Genomic DNA, 18169 nt, shown 5'->3' on the forward strand with positions numbered 1-18169 from the left:
AAATATGCTTGAAACCACGGTGAAAGGTTTTTTTCTCCCTCAGGATTCTTACACACTTTTGTCCAAGAGGTATCAGACGGAAAGTGTTTTCACTGCTCAGTTTGTTCGTCTCTGTATCCTCTGCATTACTCAACTGGTTCCCCGGTCCTGGAAGTTGGTTGTCTGCACAGCGCGTAAAGTCCGACAATTTCAGGCCAGTGTAAGGAACTCCAACCCGACATCGCGTAAATGGGTAAAAGTAGGCAAGTTGAAGTGACAGCGGAGGGTCAGCATACATCCACAAAATGTGAGTGTTTGATTAAGACAGCCCGCGCGCAACTCCAGCATCCTGCAAGCAGCGCGCGCAGTCAAACAAACGGTTCCCTCTAATTAGACTGGGGTACTAAGTGATGCTCTGAAGTCCGGCATCCATCCATCCTTCATCTTTGTATTTTGCGGCAGTTGGCACCAATTTGAAGGTAGGCTACAGTTACAGTGCAGCTTACGCATTGTCACCCCGTCCAATGCGCGTTGAGAGAAGGAGAGAGGTAGCCCACTCTGTGGAAGTGACAAGACTTGGCACATTTGGTCACGGGGCGTGTGGCGCGCCACACACACATGATGCTTCAAGGGTGGTGATAAGGTAGGTCACGTACAACGCTTATTAACATATGATTAAATGCTGCTGACCTATTTACTACCTATGTGCCCCGAAGGCCATCTCTTTTCTCCACATGCTGTTCATTGTCAGTATTATCTTAAGTTTCCAAGCGCGTTTGCTCAAAAGTACCAGCGTTGCCTGTTTATTAACCGCTTCATTGTTAATTACCGACCTGTTACCCTCTCTGGGCAGAAAGAATGATTTTGAAAGTTGTTCTCGGAGCTTTCCAATTGCCTGCATGAGTGCGCCACTTGGCAGGCAGTAGCGACCCCGTGTGGGACGGGGACAGAGAGGGGCAACGCTGCTGAGCTGATTCACTGAAGGGTAAAAAAGCAATAGTCAGTCACAATGAGGCCACCATTGGGATAAAAACTAATTGAAAACCAAATCCAATAAAAAGTAAGTTCAATGAGTGTGGATGAGTGATTTCTAAACTCATTCGTTAAAGGCGTGTTAAAGAACTGCCCGAGTAAAATAACAGAACGGCGCACATAGATGGGCTTTCATCCTGCCGGATCCTGACCCTAGTGAAAAATCACGGCAATATTTTTAGAATATTCCTGGAGGGACTTGTGCCCGTGGTGCTCAATAGTGACCTTCCTGTATTTTATGGTAGACTGTTTGTCCTATTGTGTCAGTATAACTTTCCTATAAAATTGCAATCCAGACCAACTGGGGATCTTTCCCTAATGTATTAATCCATCAAACCTCTGTTATGGTAAATATTGCCATACACATGAGCAGACTATGGTTAAGTGGCATAAGGAGACATGGATTTGTGTAAAGGGTCTCCTAAGCCCGCTTCATACCTGGTGACAAAGTCAAAGTGAGAAGATTGTTTATGCTTGAGCCTGTTCTTTGGTCATGTTTGGAGTTAGCTTTTCCTACATGTGACAGTAGGGATTCCAAAACTGAATAATTGCTAGTGATAGATTAATCAGAGCTTTTAGCCCTGAAAATGAAATGAAGCATGGTTTCTTATTGTAATCTGATAACTGATTAAGCCGTGAGCCATACAGCTGATTTTTTTCTGTGAAGGCCAGATGGTGTTTTGAAGGATGACAAAGAAAGATCGATGATCACTAAATACAGATATATCAGATGAATCCCTAGCAGTATAATCATACTTTTCCAGAGAAACTGCTTCATTGCTCCGCTCGTCTCTCTGTGGCGGTGATGTCTTTTTAAGCTCGATGTGACGTGAGGATTACAGCCATCAGGTTTGTATTGTGATTATGTGGAAAAGATAGTCCTCAGCTGTATCAGTCTCACAGTAAATTGGTCATGCCAGCTTGAGATGTAAATGGCTGCAGTAAATACTTTGCAAGGTATTACTAAGGTGGATTTCGAAACTCTCGTAAGACAGTGTTTATTAATCCGAAAAAAGTCCACACTTTTCATATACTTTATACAGGGTATATGTGACACAACACTGATCTCATTTTAATTTATCTGAACCAAAGCTGTCCAAACACTTCCTGCATGTTACACTGAAAAAGGAGTCTGTTGTTGTGTTCTTTCCAAAAAAAAAAAAAAAAAAAAAAAGAATTAAATAACAGCAAAGTAAACTGTGGTGAAAAAGTGGCACTGCAGCCTATTATTTGGTTTTGAATTGAGTCTATTGCAAATACATTTTAAAAAAGTGCAGGATAATCCCCAAGCAAAGTACCTAGCTTCATAGAGACAGACTATAGAGGTGCTAGTTACTGTTTGTGAAGATGTTTTCATATATAGGCATTGAATGTGAAATCGCATGGACCACAAAATGATAGCTGATACTACCGCATCACCATTTGTCCTAATTGTAAGGCATGCTTTCAGGTTGACTTCAAATCCCATCCTTCCCTCAAGGAGCCAAGGTTTTTGCTTCCTCCTAAATGTATGTAATTTGATCTGGTAAGGAAACAAACTCCCTCTTGAACAGCTGCTAAAAGCATTGGAGCTGGGGCACAAAAGTGTTGATGTAGAGCAGTCACTTTTCTAGCTGTAATGGTGGACTGGAACATCATTCACATAAGGACTGGTAGCTGTCCAAAAGCAGTCCTCCGAGAGCCAGACACTCAGACAAATCCCTTGAAGCCCACGCTACACTGAGGTCTATTCAGCTGCTGAAAATCAGAGAGAGCTCCAGACAAGACCAAACTGTCTTAGGTTACATTGTCTGTAGCTGCAAGTCATCTACGAAAAAACAACCAAAGTTTAACTCTTCTCAGCTGCACATATGGCAAGTCCATTAACCAGGCCAAATCACAGAGACACTGGCTGCAGGAAAACACGCACACATCCATCTTTTTTTAATGAAAAGAGCAGGTATTGGGTTTAGAAGTATTGAGAGTTTAAAAAAAAAATAGGCCAAGACATTGTAAAACAATATTTAAAGAGATTCCAGAGGTCAAAATACAACTGATTGTATCTTTCTGGATGTGATGTTTAGCTCGTTTCTTATGTTTCTTAGGACTGGTCTCTAGTCTTTGATGTCCTGCGAAAGGTTTCATGACTCTGATGTCTTGGAAAAAGGTCTCAGAAGTGTCATGCCTTTATAATGCAATGCAGACTGAAATGTCAAACACATAAGGAGCAGCATTTCTACTTTCAGACATCTATTGCTGTATTTTCCTGTTCCTATTTTGGAACGGTATGCAGTTTGGTTTCCTGTGAAAACACCGTGATTCCTATTTTTGTCTAGAACCTAGCAGAAAGTAGTATGTGTGGAGAACACAGTGCCTGTTAGATATTCAGGCATTGATAAAAAAAACAAATGGATAAGCAGAAGCACAGCCGAAGCTGACTCTTTGTTAGCCTATGACCTTCAGCTGTTCCCTGGGGTGTAAACTTGGGACTCTCCTCTACGTTATACATAATGCATAGTCCCTTCTTCTTTTGGCTGGTATCCTTCATCCATGACCTTACCCAGCCTCAATAGCTTGTCCTCCAGTCGGTTGGTAGACGGGAGGCCCAAATTCATCACCACCTTTCATTCTCCTCCCCAGCCTATCTGATCTATGATAGCATTAATAATAACCGCTGCAGACTGCCCTGTCGCCCTCTGTGCCTTGCCCACTCCCAGCCTGTGCAGATTACCACAAGCCATTCACAGCCCATTAAAACTGTATTTACTTATCGGCCTCTCTGGGGCCATCACTCTGTTTTCAAGACTGATGCCCACAGGGAAGCCAAAGAGTGACCTTCCTGCAGCCTACAATGCAATAAGTCACTGGAGGCTACACCCCTGCTTCCCAAATGATTTGCCCCTTTATTGTTCCTTGGTGTTTAACCTCTACAAAAAAAACATCATGTGAGTCACATACACTAATAAAAGAGAATATAATAGAAAAGGATGTCACCTTAATGAGAATTAGCGCTATGGCGACTGTTATTACAGCTCTCATCCCCAAACTCCTCAGCCACCATTGCAATTTACCCCTGAAGATTTTTGACATATTATGACACTCCATGCAAATGTTTTAATGCCACCAAGACTTAGCTTTATAGAGAACACATTGTTTGCACTTGAATGCATTACCGTGCTCAGCCAAAAAGCACACGAGCCTGAGCGCAGAACTTCTAATAGGTGAGGCTGACTGCATTTGTGCTATTATTTTTGACTGACAGTTCAGTAGTCGTGATAGCATAAATGGGACAAGGTGAACTCTCCTCATTCTTTCTTACATAGACAGTTATTTCTTATCAGCCAGAATGTGTCATGGCTTACTTTGGGTGTGCTTAACTTCGCCTGACCTTTAAAAGGGCTGATTATTTCCACCCACAATCTTCTCTCGGCAATATGCTGCCAGCACAAAAGGATATTAGGCGCAGACCCACTGGTCTGATAATTCTAGTTCTCAGTATGGAATTCTGGGAAACCACACCACAACGCTCTGCCCCCCCATTATCATTTCGCTGCCGCCACCTTCACCTCCCCAGTGGCACTCTATCACCCTTCACCTCACAGTTTGCAGCTTCTACGTGAGCAAAGGAGTTCGGCGTGCATTGTGCTCCTTTTTTATTACGTCTTAAAAGTACTTTGTATCTGTGGTAATTAACTTCTCCTTAATGCATTACCCTCCAGGGACAAATTACGCAGCTTTACGTAGCTTAGAATACTTTGTAGTTGTGTGAATCTCCTTGGTGTTGGCAGATTCTCCCAGGCCTCCGCATCCCCTGACAGCACTATTTGATAAAAATAGAGGGAATCCAAAGGGGACCAACAGGGCTAAATGTTTAATAGATTCTTGTTTTACTTGTGGTAATCTCGTAATCAGAAGTTTGGGGGGGTCACATCTATCACCCAGGGAACAAATAAAGGTCTTATTGTGCCCAGCTTCCTTTCACCTCAGGAGGAAATGTGAGCCAGATAAATGACGGCCTTGCTTCAAGAAAGGCTCAGTCTATTGCCAACGATTTGTGGCCAACAAAGTAATTTCGATACCGGTCTTTGTATTGATAGATGGGGTCTAAATTTAATAAAGAGCCAATTTACTCGTAAGGGGTATGGGAATGGAACTGCAGTTATCTTCTCTTTTTCCCTCGTTGCCTCCCTCCTCCAATCCAGCTCAAGATTAGATGGCAGGAAGAGGACAAACAGCACAAGGCAATGACAGTTTTGACAAAGCTTTGCATTTGACTGTCACCATTTCTCTGTTGAGAGAGAGCTCTAATATCAGTGAAATTTTGCAGCACATTTCAAAAGAGGTTAAACTTCTATATCAGTGCAAAATGCAATGAAGTTTAAAGTGCCGGTGACTTTCTGAGTTCTGTTTTTTTTTTTTTTTTTTTTTTGGTTGTTTGTTTGTGACATTAGGTACACACTGAATTTCAAGCTTTAGCAGATAACTAAAACAAACAGTGAAAAGTTCAGCAGTGCATGTCACATTAGTTTGTGCATCGCTTCTTTTTTTTTTTTCAAGAATATAAATACTGAGAGGATTTTGGCGAAGCATTTTCAAACCTTATGACTGAGTTATGACGCCATGCACTTGCCACGCAGTGCTTTGTGAACGACAGCATTGCAGTGTTCACAAAGTGAGTTAATGCTGAGCTTGAGACTCAGGAGGGGGCTCTTACAGCTGAAATAAGCTCTTTTCTCATGGTCAGATGCTGGATGTGTCGGCCCACCCACTGGTACCGTTGTCTGACAAGAAACAGTGTGCTCCTGTTACTGCATGGTGGCAAAGGTACAAATTAACTTAAGAGTGGAAAATAGGATCATCCGCTTCAGCCTATCACAGGTGTGTTCACAAAGACTTAAGAAGGAGTCACTGGCAGATATGTAAAAAAAGAGAAGTAGGGTAGATTATTCATCACCGCATGGCTTGAAAATAGAGGGCAAATTGAGTGTGTTTGGAAAATGGCAAGAGACTTCAGCCACATTAGAGGGATTCTGAGCAAGCTGCCAGTCCCTTCAGGGGGCAACAAACTTTACTGACTGCCTGACTGGGATCTGAAAATAACAACTGGCTTGAAAGTGATGAAATTAGAATTATTAATCAAACCTTCACTGGGCTGCTGCATTGTGCTCGCTGCCTCAGACAAAGAACTCTCAGGCCCTCGGTTATAAGCACTTGCAGCATGATATCGATAAAAAACCATTTGAGATGTTGGCCAGATCTCTGTCTTTACGCTTCTACATTTGTCTTCATTTGCATGAGTGCTTAAGTGCACTGTGTGCATGCATAAAATGTGCACTCATGTATTTGCTGCACAAGAGCAGCTGTCTGCCATAGATTGCAAGCACAAAGAATTGTTCTGTAGGCCTGTAATGCACTGCTGCCACCTAAAGACAGAGTTTATCTTAACATTAATAGTGGAATGAATAGACTTTGATAGTCATCTTTTGGCCAGTAATAATATAAGGAGGAGATATGGTAGAATAAAACTAGCTCCACACCCCAAACACAGAAATAAGATTTACAAAGCCGTCCTGTCTTATTCATGTAAAGCTGGTGAAATCATTGAGGTGTCTGCACTCATTTCAATAGACTTCACTGAAATAAATACTTGGTCTATGATATTTGTTCAAGACACAAAGAGAACTGTCAAATTACCTATTCACACCATCAGGGTTTTTTTTTATTTTTATTTTTTTTTATTAAACCTCAGTTGTGTTGTGTCATTTCAGAAGAGTTATCGCGTTCTCTTTGGTTTCTCCAACATTTCACCATTTTGATCTGAAAAAAAGTTCACTTTATTTTAGTTGTGATCCCACTATTCATCTGTGCTCAATGCGAGCCATCTGTTACCCAGCCCTGACACTGCGGGGGCTTATTTGTTAAACAGGACATAGGTGTCTGTTAGCAACCAGATGCAGTTCTAGACATAACACAGTAGATGTCAAAAAAAAAGTCTGAAGGCTGCTGTTTCAGGTTAATGTGCCATATGGACACAAATATCCACAAAACTATAGGACTGTTTTTTACCATGTAAGGCCTTCCTCAAACTGGTCAAATATTTTGCTGGTCATTTACAGTTTCCAGTAAGAGGTTTGAACTTAAAATGATGCACCAATTGTAGAAAGTTGGGGTTAATTAAAAGTATGATTTTGCTTGTGTGGTTGGATGAACATATTCAGAAAGGATATTGTGAAAAGAGATATGCATTACAAAATTTATGACCTTTTAACATCTTATATTTCATTACAACAAACCAATTTTTTTTAATTTATTTAAAGCTCCTGCGATGATAAAACATGCTGATAACCTCACATCAAAAGTCTGACGTTTCCTCTGTTTATGCACTGTTGTGGCAGCAAATTAAATGTTGTAAAATACACTTGCAAGTAGCTCAGGAAAACGCCCTTTAATCTTAACCTGCAAATAAAAATAGAAGCACACGGTATCAGTGGGTGACAGGCTCGTTATTGTGCAAACTTGATCTTGGTGACACCTTTAGTGATATGTGATCATTTTGCTTTTGCATTTTGCATTCAGTGTCACCACTGGCCCGATATAATAATTAAAACACTCTTCTATTTCACAGCTTCTATTTAATACAAACTATCCAGTGGTTTAGCTTCCATAAATGTATAACATACCACATCCTCTCCAAAAGTTAGATCACTAGTTATGATATCAAATACACAAATATTCAAAAATGTATATACAACATATACACAAAAATAAATATTGTTGTTCAGTAATATTTGCTCAGAAATCAGGTCAAAGCTGTATGCCATGGTTTTAATAATGTAGCCGACATTATGTCACAGTATCTATAGGGGAGAGTGGGGTAAATAGTGCCAATTTTTACTTAAAGTGCCTTTAAAGTAAGGGGATTACAGTAATGCCTCCAACTAAAATATATAGTTTATACATATAGTTTAGGATGTTGTGCATCCCTGGGAACAATCACTTTGGATCTTATATAAACTGTTTGAGAAATATAGCTTTTGAAAAAAAAGTGGTTTTGTGGCACAACTTGCCCCCGGTGCGGGGTAAATTGTGCCATTAGAGAGAATACACTGGGGTAAATTATGCCATTGATAATTGAAGTAAAACAGATCATTTTAATCTCACAAATGATAATGCTATATAAAAGCAAAGCAAATTCAATACAAAATTATTTATTTAACATTTATTTATTATTTTAACAAGATCACAGGCCACTTTTCTATAACAAGGCCTAGCGCCACATGAACACATACCCAGAACAAAATAAAAAGTCCAAAATGAGCACCTAAAAATTATCTTCATCTGAATCTGAATAGTTTTAGTGATCAAAGGTAAGAAAATAATGTACAATAACAATAAAATACAAGAAAGTAATATATAGTATATAATTACAAGTTGTGCCACTGGCACAAATTACCCCAAGGCCCTTTGGCACAAATTACCCCAAGCCCACCATTTTGAAAAAAAAATGCATCCCCCAGCTGTTTTGAGCTAACATCATGCTAACTGTATAGACTCATGGTGTAGCTTACTAAAGTACTAAAACCTGTGTGAACTGTTTTCAAAGTTTTCTATAATTGTTCAAACACAGCAATCAAAAAACCTTGATCATAGAAATTTTACTTTGGAGGGCAAAAAAATGTTTTTTGAACTTAAATGTGCTTACCTCTCAAGCCATGTGTCTCCCTTCTTTATAAGATGAGTGAAATGGATGCCTCTTCAAAAATATGTGGTCACATGACCAACTTCTTCTATGGTTTTCTAGATAACGGGTGGCACTACTTGCCCCTTGGCACAAATTACCCCACTCTCCCCTACAATATTTGGAGTGATACATCAGACTGTCAGTAGATGCTGTTGAATATTTTATGTGACATTTCGATGCAAGCCCCAGCACAGAGCTTAGCACCATTCAACAGCTCTCTAGCAAGATAGTGAATTTTTCTGGTGACCTTTACATCACCTCTCCTCGTAGAAGTGACCCTGCAGAGAAACACACCACCATCTGAGAAAACATCTTCTTTTCTCTAGTAAATAGTCTCTGTGGCTTTCCTCTGACAGAGTCGCTCCTTTATTAGGAAACAAAGGAGCCCCCTCCTCATCATCCAAAATTATATTGCTCAAGACAATATTTCTCACCTAATATTGATTCATACACAAGTAACAATTGTGATGGAACTGTGCTTGTTGTTTTGTTGTGAAACATTTATCAGACGCCCCGGTGGGCTGAAAAGTAGAGCACAGTAGGAAAAATTACTGAAGTTCTATTGAATATTTAATAGACTACTTCAAATTATTCCTCACTTTTTCTTATTTACCTCTGAGTGTGTGCTTTTGTGCATGTTTAGCTTATATGTTTCCCTTAACAAAAAAAAAAAAAAAAAAAAAAAAAAAAAAAAAGGTTGGCAGAGGAAGAGTCAGATGAGAGGAGACAGATGGATGGGAACTTTTTTTTTTTTTTTTTTATCTTTGCTGTTTTACGGGGAACGAGAAGAGTGTCGGACCCATGTGGGCGGGGAAACTTCCGGTTGTTGTGGAGAGAAGACAAGTGCCTAGCGTAAGCTCATAGTAATTCTTATTTTTTTTACTTAAACAACATAATTTGTCCTTTAGTCAGTAAAGTCGGTTGTAAGTTAGCCTGTAATGTGTGTTATACTGTGGCGCTGTGCGCGGCATGTAACGTCAGCTGGCCGGCAGTGTAACTTTACTTTTTGCTGAAACAGGCAGAGGTGTGTTGCCGCCGCACACATACTCAGATGGGCGGACATACATGCTAAACTTCGGGTGGTGCCTTATCAGAAACCACAGCAGTGAGGTGATAAAACTATCTGCGGGCGTCTGGAAAGCCTTCATTTGGCTAAGCAAGCTAGAGCATGCAAACCTACATGATTTCTTTCTCCTCCAAAAGACATTTAATAAGATAAAACTGAGAGGCTGCTGAGGTTACTGACATGGCTCATGGTCTCTTTGAGTTTTTCACCTGCTCATTTGTTTTTGTGGCTGCAGCTGGAACAAAGGAGGAGCCATGCCTTTCCTCCATGGCTTTCGCAGGATCATCTATGAGTACCAGCCCCTGGTGGACGCTGTGCTGTGTGTGGTGGGGCTGGAGGAGGGAGCTGCTGGTCAGGACCACAGGTAGGTTTGGCTTGGCTGACGGTCTCATTAATTAATTTATTTTGCCTTTAAGCCATGATCCCAGGCAGGGTTTCCCTTCAAAATTGTCTTATCGGTGGGGGGTTGGGGCACCAAAGTCACATCTGTTTTGATCGCACTGTTGGTTTTAGAGCCAAAAAACGAGTTTTATTTTGTTACCTGATTATGATAAACAAATAATTATAATTGGTCCACACTGGAATCTCCATTACAGCGGGGTGGTAGTGTTCATGCTGTTATGTTACAGTAACCTCCATTTCCAAATCAATAAGAGGGAGCTCTGATGCCAGTCCATAGAGTTTGACGTTTAAATATTTTTCCGCTCTCTATTCTTCCTCTGTAATTTCCTTTGTTTTCAGGTCCAGCAGCCGGGAGGATGAGGACAGTGTATGTAGCTCCCTAGTGGAGCTGCTGGAGAGAGAGTCCCAGTCTGCTGTGTTTTTGGAAGGCATCAGCTATGCTTTATTTAAGGTGGCTGAGAGGGGGCTGGTACATGCCGCTGAAATCCTTCTGCGCTACGGAGCTGATGTCAACTTTGAAGGTGAGGCATAGTGAGGTGATATCTTTTAAAAATACTAACCTAGTCACTTTTTTTAATGATGTTCATTTTCAGAAACAAACCAAAAAAAATACCTTAGAAAAATTAACAAAACAGAATGATAATCTCCTCAGATTAATCATTCTCACTATTGTACGTTCAACTCCACCCATCCCACAGTGCAACCGCTACAAACCAGCAGTTCATATAATTCTGCATGGGTGTGTTAGTTAATTCAGTTTCACGTTATTTTAAAAAGAACTTGAATTACATTTACACGTGGTGAAAGTATATAACGACTTTACAAAAAGTCACAAATGGCAAACAAGAGGTCATAGTCATGTTACTGTCAGGCACACACCTACATTTATGTATTCTCTTACCATGTTGGCTGTGACAAGGAAAACAGATAGCGTCACTGTGTGGAGTGTGAGCCAGCCATCTAGCGGATAAGGTGAATGTGTTAATTATAGAAACCACCTAGTGTCTCCCACAGGCTGCTCTCAAAACACCAGAAGGTGGGTCTTTTAATTGACAAATAAGAATTTGTGTAATGAATTCATAGGCAACATTTAATGCCTGATTACACCCTGGAACTTGAGTGTGCCTGTGATTTTAACACTTTGCAGCAGGAAATGTGTATGTAGAGTGTGTATGATGTTACATGAGGAAGCTGTCATTTATCTTCACTTGAGAGAGTAGGCCCCCCCTGTAGAAAATGGATGTGGAAAGTGGAGCGTACAGCTTGTGTAGCTGCTGTGAGAAAACCTGCTTGAGCAAAACGAAACTCTGCTTTGGCGACGTCTAGTGGTAGCAGATAGAGATGCACAATTTGTTTTTTTGTTGATGTTTTTTTCCCTATGTCCAATATGCTGATATTTTCCAACTCTTTTGGCTGATGCTGGTACTGATATATGCACTTTTTTCACCTAATTGCAGACAACATCAAGTCTCAACTGTAGTGGAATTAACATTTTGTTATGCCTACTCTTTTTTGAAGGCCCGCTGACAGATGCTGGCATAAAATACAGTGCTTTTCCAAATGTACACATTAGTGGGCAAAATAAGAACGCTACCTCAAGTTTGGTTGACTAAAACATTCCGTATTCATTTTTATGCCACATTTTCTTTCAAACTGAACCGCAAGAGTCATCCTGCTTAAGTAGGTTTGGATGATGCTCTCCCAGAGACAATCCTGACAGCCATAGCCAGGACAAATTCGTCTTATTTCACATATCACCATGCCATTAGCAGAAATGTTCCTTTCAGCCCGATACTGATTTTTCATTTGAAAGCCGATATCACCCGATACCAATGATGTGCTGATATTATCGTGGTTTCCTAGTAGAAGACATGTATTTCCACTAGAGACATAATTACAGGATTCTTGCTTCAGTCATCTTTTACATATCTTGAATGTCTCCTTTCAGAAAGTTAACATGGACAGTTGCTTTCACGTAGCATGCCAAAATATGCCAGTTTCCTTGTTATTTTTCCAGACTTTACTGTCCTTTCTCCTTCTCTTTTGAGATTACACCATCTTGTACCATCTATCAAACAAGCACTGTGCTGAAACGTAAGCATATGTAGTTGTGGGAGTTACTGATCCCACAAGTGGTACAGTGCACACAATCTTCCAGACAGCACTCACATTTACAGAGGAAAATACATCAGCAATACACAGAAACATGCAGTATGTAACAGTCAGTCCCTGTGCTACTGGGAAACCACACTAATAGCTGGGGACAGGTACAGCTCTGTTGTACTCATTTCAAAATCTCTTTGCTCTAGGAACAAGCAACTGGTTGAAATTCCCAGTAGACATCTGGGAACATAAACCCATTGCTTAAACAACCTCTGTGTTGCATCAGTATATTGTAAAGTGGGTGAGCAATATCCTCAGGATGATGTGAACCTCAGGGACTCAAGATTGCACCCAGTCATCACAGCTTTTTTGATAATCATTCATAGCCTGTTGCTGGCCTCATTTTTTTTCATTGGTTCATCTTCCACCTAATGAAAGTATAACAGAGGACACTTAACAGAATAATAATTGACATATACTACTGCAAACTTGACAATGAATATATTGCAACAAAAAATAGTTGAAGTCATGTCATTATTCAACTCTAGGTGTGTCAAAGAGCTTGTTCTCAAAAATGTTGGTGTATTACTATAGATGTGAAACCAAATGTGAAATCTATTAATATGTGAAACCCTTTCACTTCTTAAAAGTAGCTGCTCTTGTATTGACCAACAGTTTGTGTAGCTTTTCCCAGACACATTTAGAAGTTGTGGTGTTAGTCAGCTCTCCTCATCTGTCCTACTTCAGCCATTTTCTATGATAAGGACAAGATTTTAAATGGGACTGAAATTGACTTGTAATTTAAAGAGTGTGGTAGTGTGCTACTCCACCCTTTCCAAATTGGGCATATACAGTCAGTGGCCATTTTATCAGGTCCACCTGTACAGTCTAATGCAGTTCACAGCAACAGCTCTGCCATAAATTCGACCAGTTAAGAAAGTTTGTAAAGTTGAGTTTTTGAAGACATTGTGGAGATGTGTCAATTTAATTCTATGTTTATTATTGAGGTTGTAGTTTGCAGAGGTCTTGTACTGGACTACATTATATTGAGAGGTGCTTCTATTTTTCTGTACTCCCTATTTATATACATAAGGGGGACAGAATATTAGAAACACCTCTCAGTAAAAATGCAGTCAAGTCCAACAGCAGCACTAACTATGAGCTCAATGCCAAACATAGAATTGAAGTAACACCTCTATTACTGTGAGAAAAAGAAAATCTGAACATTATAGGCATCAGAAAAGTAAACTTTATGGCTGAACAGTTGCACTGGATTGTATTAGACTGTACAGGTGGGCCTAAAAAAGTGATCACTGAGTGTATATGCCCAATTTGGGAAGGATGGAGCACCACACTACCACACTCTCTAAATGAGAAAAGTCACAAGTGGCCACTGAATGTAGTTTTGTCAGCTTAAATTTTTTTACCCCATTTTTTATGTAATCCTTAATCATACAGTTTGGGGAGCTTCTGGAAATTTTGTCAGCAGCAACTTCTTTGAAGTAATCTCTTTTATTTATAAAGTGGTTATTTGTTTACACTCCCTAGACCCAGTGTCTTACTACAATCCACTACACATAGCAGTTCTAAGGAACAGGCCAAGCATCGTGAGGCTGCTGGTCGGGCATGGAGCTGACATTGAAAAGAGGGACAGGGTAAGTCTGACAGGCAAATGGCCGCTAAGAATTGAGAAGTCCTATATCCTCTATCTCTGTCATTGAGACCTCTGATTTCTTAGTGTTTTTTGTAGTTAACTTTATGTCCTATTTTGTAGATCCATGAGAGCAGTCCCTTGGATCTTGCCAGTGAAGAATCGGAGCGACTGCCCTGCCTGCTTGCCTTGCTGGATTTGGGAGCTGATGTGAACGCAAGGGATAAAAATGGTAAATTTATTTTGGCCAGGCTTTTGAAAACTTTTTTTTTTTTTTTTTTAAATCCAATAAATAATTGTGTGGTCTCTCATCTCATCATCAAAGGAAAGACGCCCTTACTCCATGCCTTGGCAAGCAGCGATGGGCTCACCGTGCACAACACAGAGAACATCCGACTTCTGCTGCAGAGAGGTACCGGCTGTGAAACACCTTTCATCTTCTCATAGCCTGCTCGTCCAGTTTTGGTTATTCAGAAATCTCTCAAACAGCAACATTGCTAAACCATTACATTCAGAAACTTGTGTTAGTATGCATACCTGCCGGCCTGTATGCATTTTGAGATCAAAGTGCACTTTCAGGAGTTGCCAGCCTAAAATATGCACATATAGTTTTTAACTCGACTGAAAATGGAGCAGAACCAATCCTGTGATCTAGGCATGAAGCAGCTGACTGATGACCAGTATTAAAGAGGACAACATTTCTGACTTCAGGATGTTATTTTGGGGCACAAGCTATGTCTTTTAGGTCTGCACAGTATTATCAGTCTGCTGGTAGTCTCATGAATATTCTTGGTGGCTACTAGTGGTGGACCCTCAGGTTGATGTGAGCTTTATAGCCTGGTGGTCTTGTCTTCCATGTCTTCATCTGAGCACTTTTGTGTATCAGCTCCCATCATCACGGACTGTCTAGTCAGCACTTCTCAGGCTGGTTTTAAAAATTTGAGCTAAGGCCTGAGCCTGGTCAGACAATGCAAGCACCAACTTGAAAACAAAAGCCCAATCAGTGGATTTATACAGAGAGAGGGAGAAAAGGAGAAAGCCACTTGGCGGAGCAGATCAGCAGATGGACAGACTGCTGGGCTGATGAGGTGAGAGGCGATACCGCACCACGGCGCTCAGAGAGCAACAGAACGAGACGATGCTCCTGCAACACTGACCATAAGGCTTTAATTGCGCGTTGCATTTAATGATGAACAAGGCAACAGGATACATTTCCCAAACACAGTCACACACACAAACACAGTTAAAGTAATGTTCAGATTTTTTTTTTTTTAACCAATCCAAGCCCAACATGGCCCACTCCAAAATGCATTAGGTACAACCTTACCCAACCCAAGCCTGTCAGGTCTCGTCCCTCCTAATATTGTCTGACTATACGTAGATGCAAGAGTAATAGGCAGTGCTCACAGTAAACCAGTCACGTTCATAGAGATGAATAGGTGCCACACTATAAAATCTTTTGTAGTATAGACTTAAAAGACCATACTGGTCCTGTTCTGTAACCATCCTCTGAATACTTCAGTCAGTGCATATATTCATGTAATTTTGCATCAGGGAACAAGGAAGCATGTTCCTTACATGTAAACTAGAAATAGAGGGAGCACATGCTAAACAGGCTTAACAAAGTGGCTGCCTCCAGCTAGGTTACTTATGTTTCACCAGAGCATTCAGGAGTGGACCGAAAAGTTTAAGCTTTGCATGCCAACACATTTGGTATAAATGTGGGAATTTTAAGTGATTATAATTGAGTAAAGCATTAGTTTTAATGACCATGTGTGCTGGCCAAGTGTTCATTGCCTGTGGATAACAGCTGTCAAGCGTCAGATGGCAGTTTTTCAAACTTTTTTGAAGATGAATGGGACTGAATTGAGGTAATGTATCCTTGACTTCTAACCAAAGCAAAATCTGTGCAGACACAACTGATATTTGAGCTAGCCAATAGCATTACGGCTATTGATGAAGTCAACATAGGACCGGTGTGTTTCTTGATAAACAATGTATGAGTGATGTGTACATAGAAATGGTAATAAAATAAACAAATCCTTGCTTTTTACTGCAAATGTGGTACTTAAATAAGATTTTAAAATAAAGTAAGACTTGGCAGGTCTGTAGTATTTCCTATATCCATATAATAATAATAGACTGATATCTCCTTCTATGCAGGTGCTGATGTTCATGCTGCCACTACAGATGGAGAGACAGCTGAGTCCTCTTTGGTGTTTCTGGTCAAAGAAGCTCTGGAGGCCAATGTGGAGGATGCTGCTGAGATCGGAAACTTCTGCCTGAGAGCCACCCAGCTACTTCTTGCCCACGGTGCCGACCCCAGCTGCTGTCTGAATGAGGACGGCGAGCCCTCCCTGACACAGACGAGCTTGGAGCACTTTGACCTGCTCTTCCCACTGGCTGTGCTGTTACTCCAGAGTGGAGCCTCTTTTGTCTGCTCCTACCACGGTGCCACCTGCTGGTCAGGTTACAAGCTGCTTTTCCACAGGCTCCAGACAGCCCTGCAGCAGTGTTCTGACAAAGATCATGTTTCTGAGCTCCTGGAGCAGGCTGAGTTCTTGCTCGACTTAGCCAGGGTGAACTTCCCCACACTGCCTCTTCCTCCCAGGCTGGAGCTTCCTGCTCCCAGCCAGGACACTCACTCCCACACCCAGGCTCTGTTGGATCTCCACAGGCGTGTGGTGGAGCAGGAGGCCAGCCCTCCGGCTTTACGGTGCCTCTGCAGGGTGTTCATAAGGAGCCACCTGCAGCCCTGGCCCCTGGAAGATAGAGTAAAGGCCCTGCCACTTCCAGACAGACTGAAAGACTTTCTTCTCCCTGAACACACATATAGTCCAAAGCCCGGCTGGGACTGCTTCAGGCCACAGCACAGCCTACGCTGAAGACATAGGCCACTATCTGCCACTGGCTATGTTTAGATACACCTTAAATCTGAAAAGAGAGACTGAACAGGCCTGTAATAGTTTGGCTAAAATGCATTTATGTATGAATGCAACTTAAACCTGCAACTTTTATGATGAGCTACACTGAGGCCTTTTTCTGGTGTTGAAGCCACCTGTGTGTATGGTCTGTGCCAAATCAACAGTGTATGTATGTTTACTTAAGGACAAAAGATCCCATTGTGAACAAATAAGCTGCTGAGGTTGTACATCTGTTGTGGTTGTGATTTGATTAAACCACTGTACAGTGAGCAAACCATAACCATTTGTAAAGGGAGTTGCAATGTGGTATAAAAGCCACCTGATGGCAGTGTTGCTCTTGCCTATCAAACTGAGCTTGAACGTCAGGGTCAGTGATTTAGTTATTCACAGTACAACCTATGAAAGTTGTATCAGTGCAGTGGAACCTATCTGTGTTTTCTGTCCTCAACTCTTTTGTGATGTGCTAGAGAACTACCTTTGTGTGTGTTTTCACTGTGCATTAAACTGGACCAATAAACCAGTCATGCCACTCTGAAACCGTGTCCTCATTAGCAATGATATTATGTTCAATAGTAACAGTTGATTTTATTTCATGTTTCTCAATATATTACTGTTGTCTAACAACCACGGAGAAGCAGTGCAGTGCTGAAGATGACTATATTATACTTGGTGACTACCTATTAGGGAATAATGTAATTGTTACAATGTGTACTCGCCTCCAGAATGTGTTCAGTATGTTCCACCCACCAAAATTCAATTGAGTTTGAACTGAAATAAAGAGACCAAAGAAATGACTACAAGATGGCAGAAAGAGAGTGCATGGAGATGTTTTGACATGGTTGGCTGTGACAAAATTTTGCTGTGGTGGCTGCTGGTGTGGAAAGTTTTACTGAGCGTTTTGAACGGTTATGTTTAAATTCAGATGGATTTCATACCCCTCGCCTTCCTCTCCCTCTCCTTCTCTTTCTCACACACACAACACCCTTTGTGTAAATCCCATCGCTGGTAACACATTGCATGGACAACCAGTGGTTAAAAGACATTTACTATGATGGTGCGAGAACACCATAGGGTACATATGTGTTTGTGTCCATGTGTGTGACGAGCAAACTAAATAGGACATTGTGTTACACAACTAACCCCTTCCTGACATTGCTGGGGCTGGAGTGGCTCCAAGGCTTGCAGGCGCTCCAACTCCTCTTGGTTATCTAGGTCACAGCCTCTGAGGAGAAGAGCCTCAGCAGCAGCAGCAGCAGCCCTGCATGACACACGCTTCACTCTCCTGTCTGTCT

The 18169-nt window shown here is 41.2% G+C and overlaps 1 protein-coding gene across 1 annotated transcript; it reads left to right on the top strand.

Annotated features, from left to right (window-relative positions):
* The first annotated feature begins 26 nt into the window (after positions 1 to 26).
* On the top strand, positions 27 to 17613 carry asb6 (ankyrin repeat and SOCS box containing 6). Its single transcript, XM_030061114.1, has 7 exons — positions 27 to 69; positions 10033 to 10161; positions 10539 to 10720; positions 13851 to 13957; positions 14077 to 14185; positions 14279 to 14365; positions 16117 to 17613. The coding sequence occupies exons 2-7, from the start codon at positions 10052 to 10054 to the stop codon at positions 16836 to 16838; spliced, it is 1317 nt and encodes a 438-aa protein (XP_029916974.1). The 5' UTR covers positions 27 to 69; positions 10033 to 10051; the 3' UTR covers positions 16839 to 17613.
* Positions 17614 to 18169: the final 556 nt, after the last annotated feature.

This window comes from Myripristis murdjan, chromosome 9 (assembly GCF_902150065.1).
Source record: "Myripristis murdjan chromosome 9, fMyrMur1.1, whole genome shotgun sequence".
Classification (NCBI taxonomy): Eukaryota; Metazoa; Chordata; class Actinopteri; order Holocentriformes; family Holocentridae; genus Myripristis; species Myripristis murdjan.

Bases quoted from the DNA above. Each gene is read 5' to 3' on its own strand.
- asb6 (XM_030061114.1), top strand. From the start codon at position 10,052: ATGCCTTTCCTCCATGGCTTTCGCAGGATCATCTATGAGTACCAGCCC. The intron at 14,186-14,278 runs GTAAATTTATTT...TCATCATCAAAG, and splicing joins GAACGCAAGGGATAAAAATG to GAAAGACGCCCTTACTCCAT. The intron at 14,366-16,116 runs GTACCGGCTGTG...CCTTCTATGCAG, and splicing joins CCGACTTCTGCTGCAGAGAG to GTGCTGATGTTCATGCTGCC.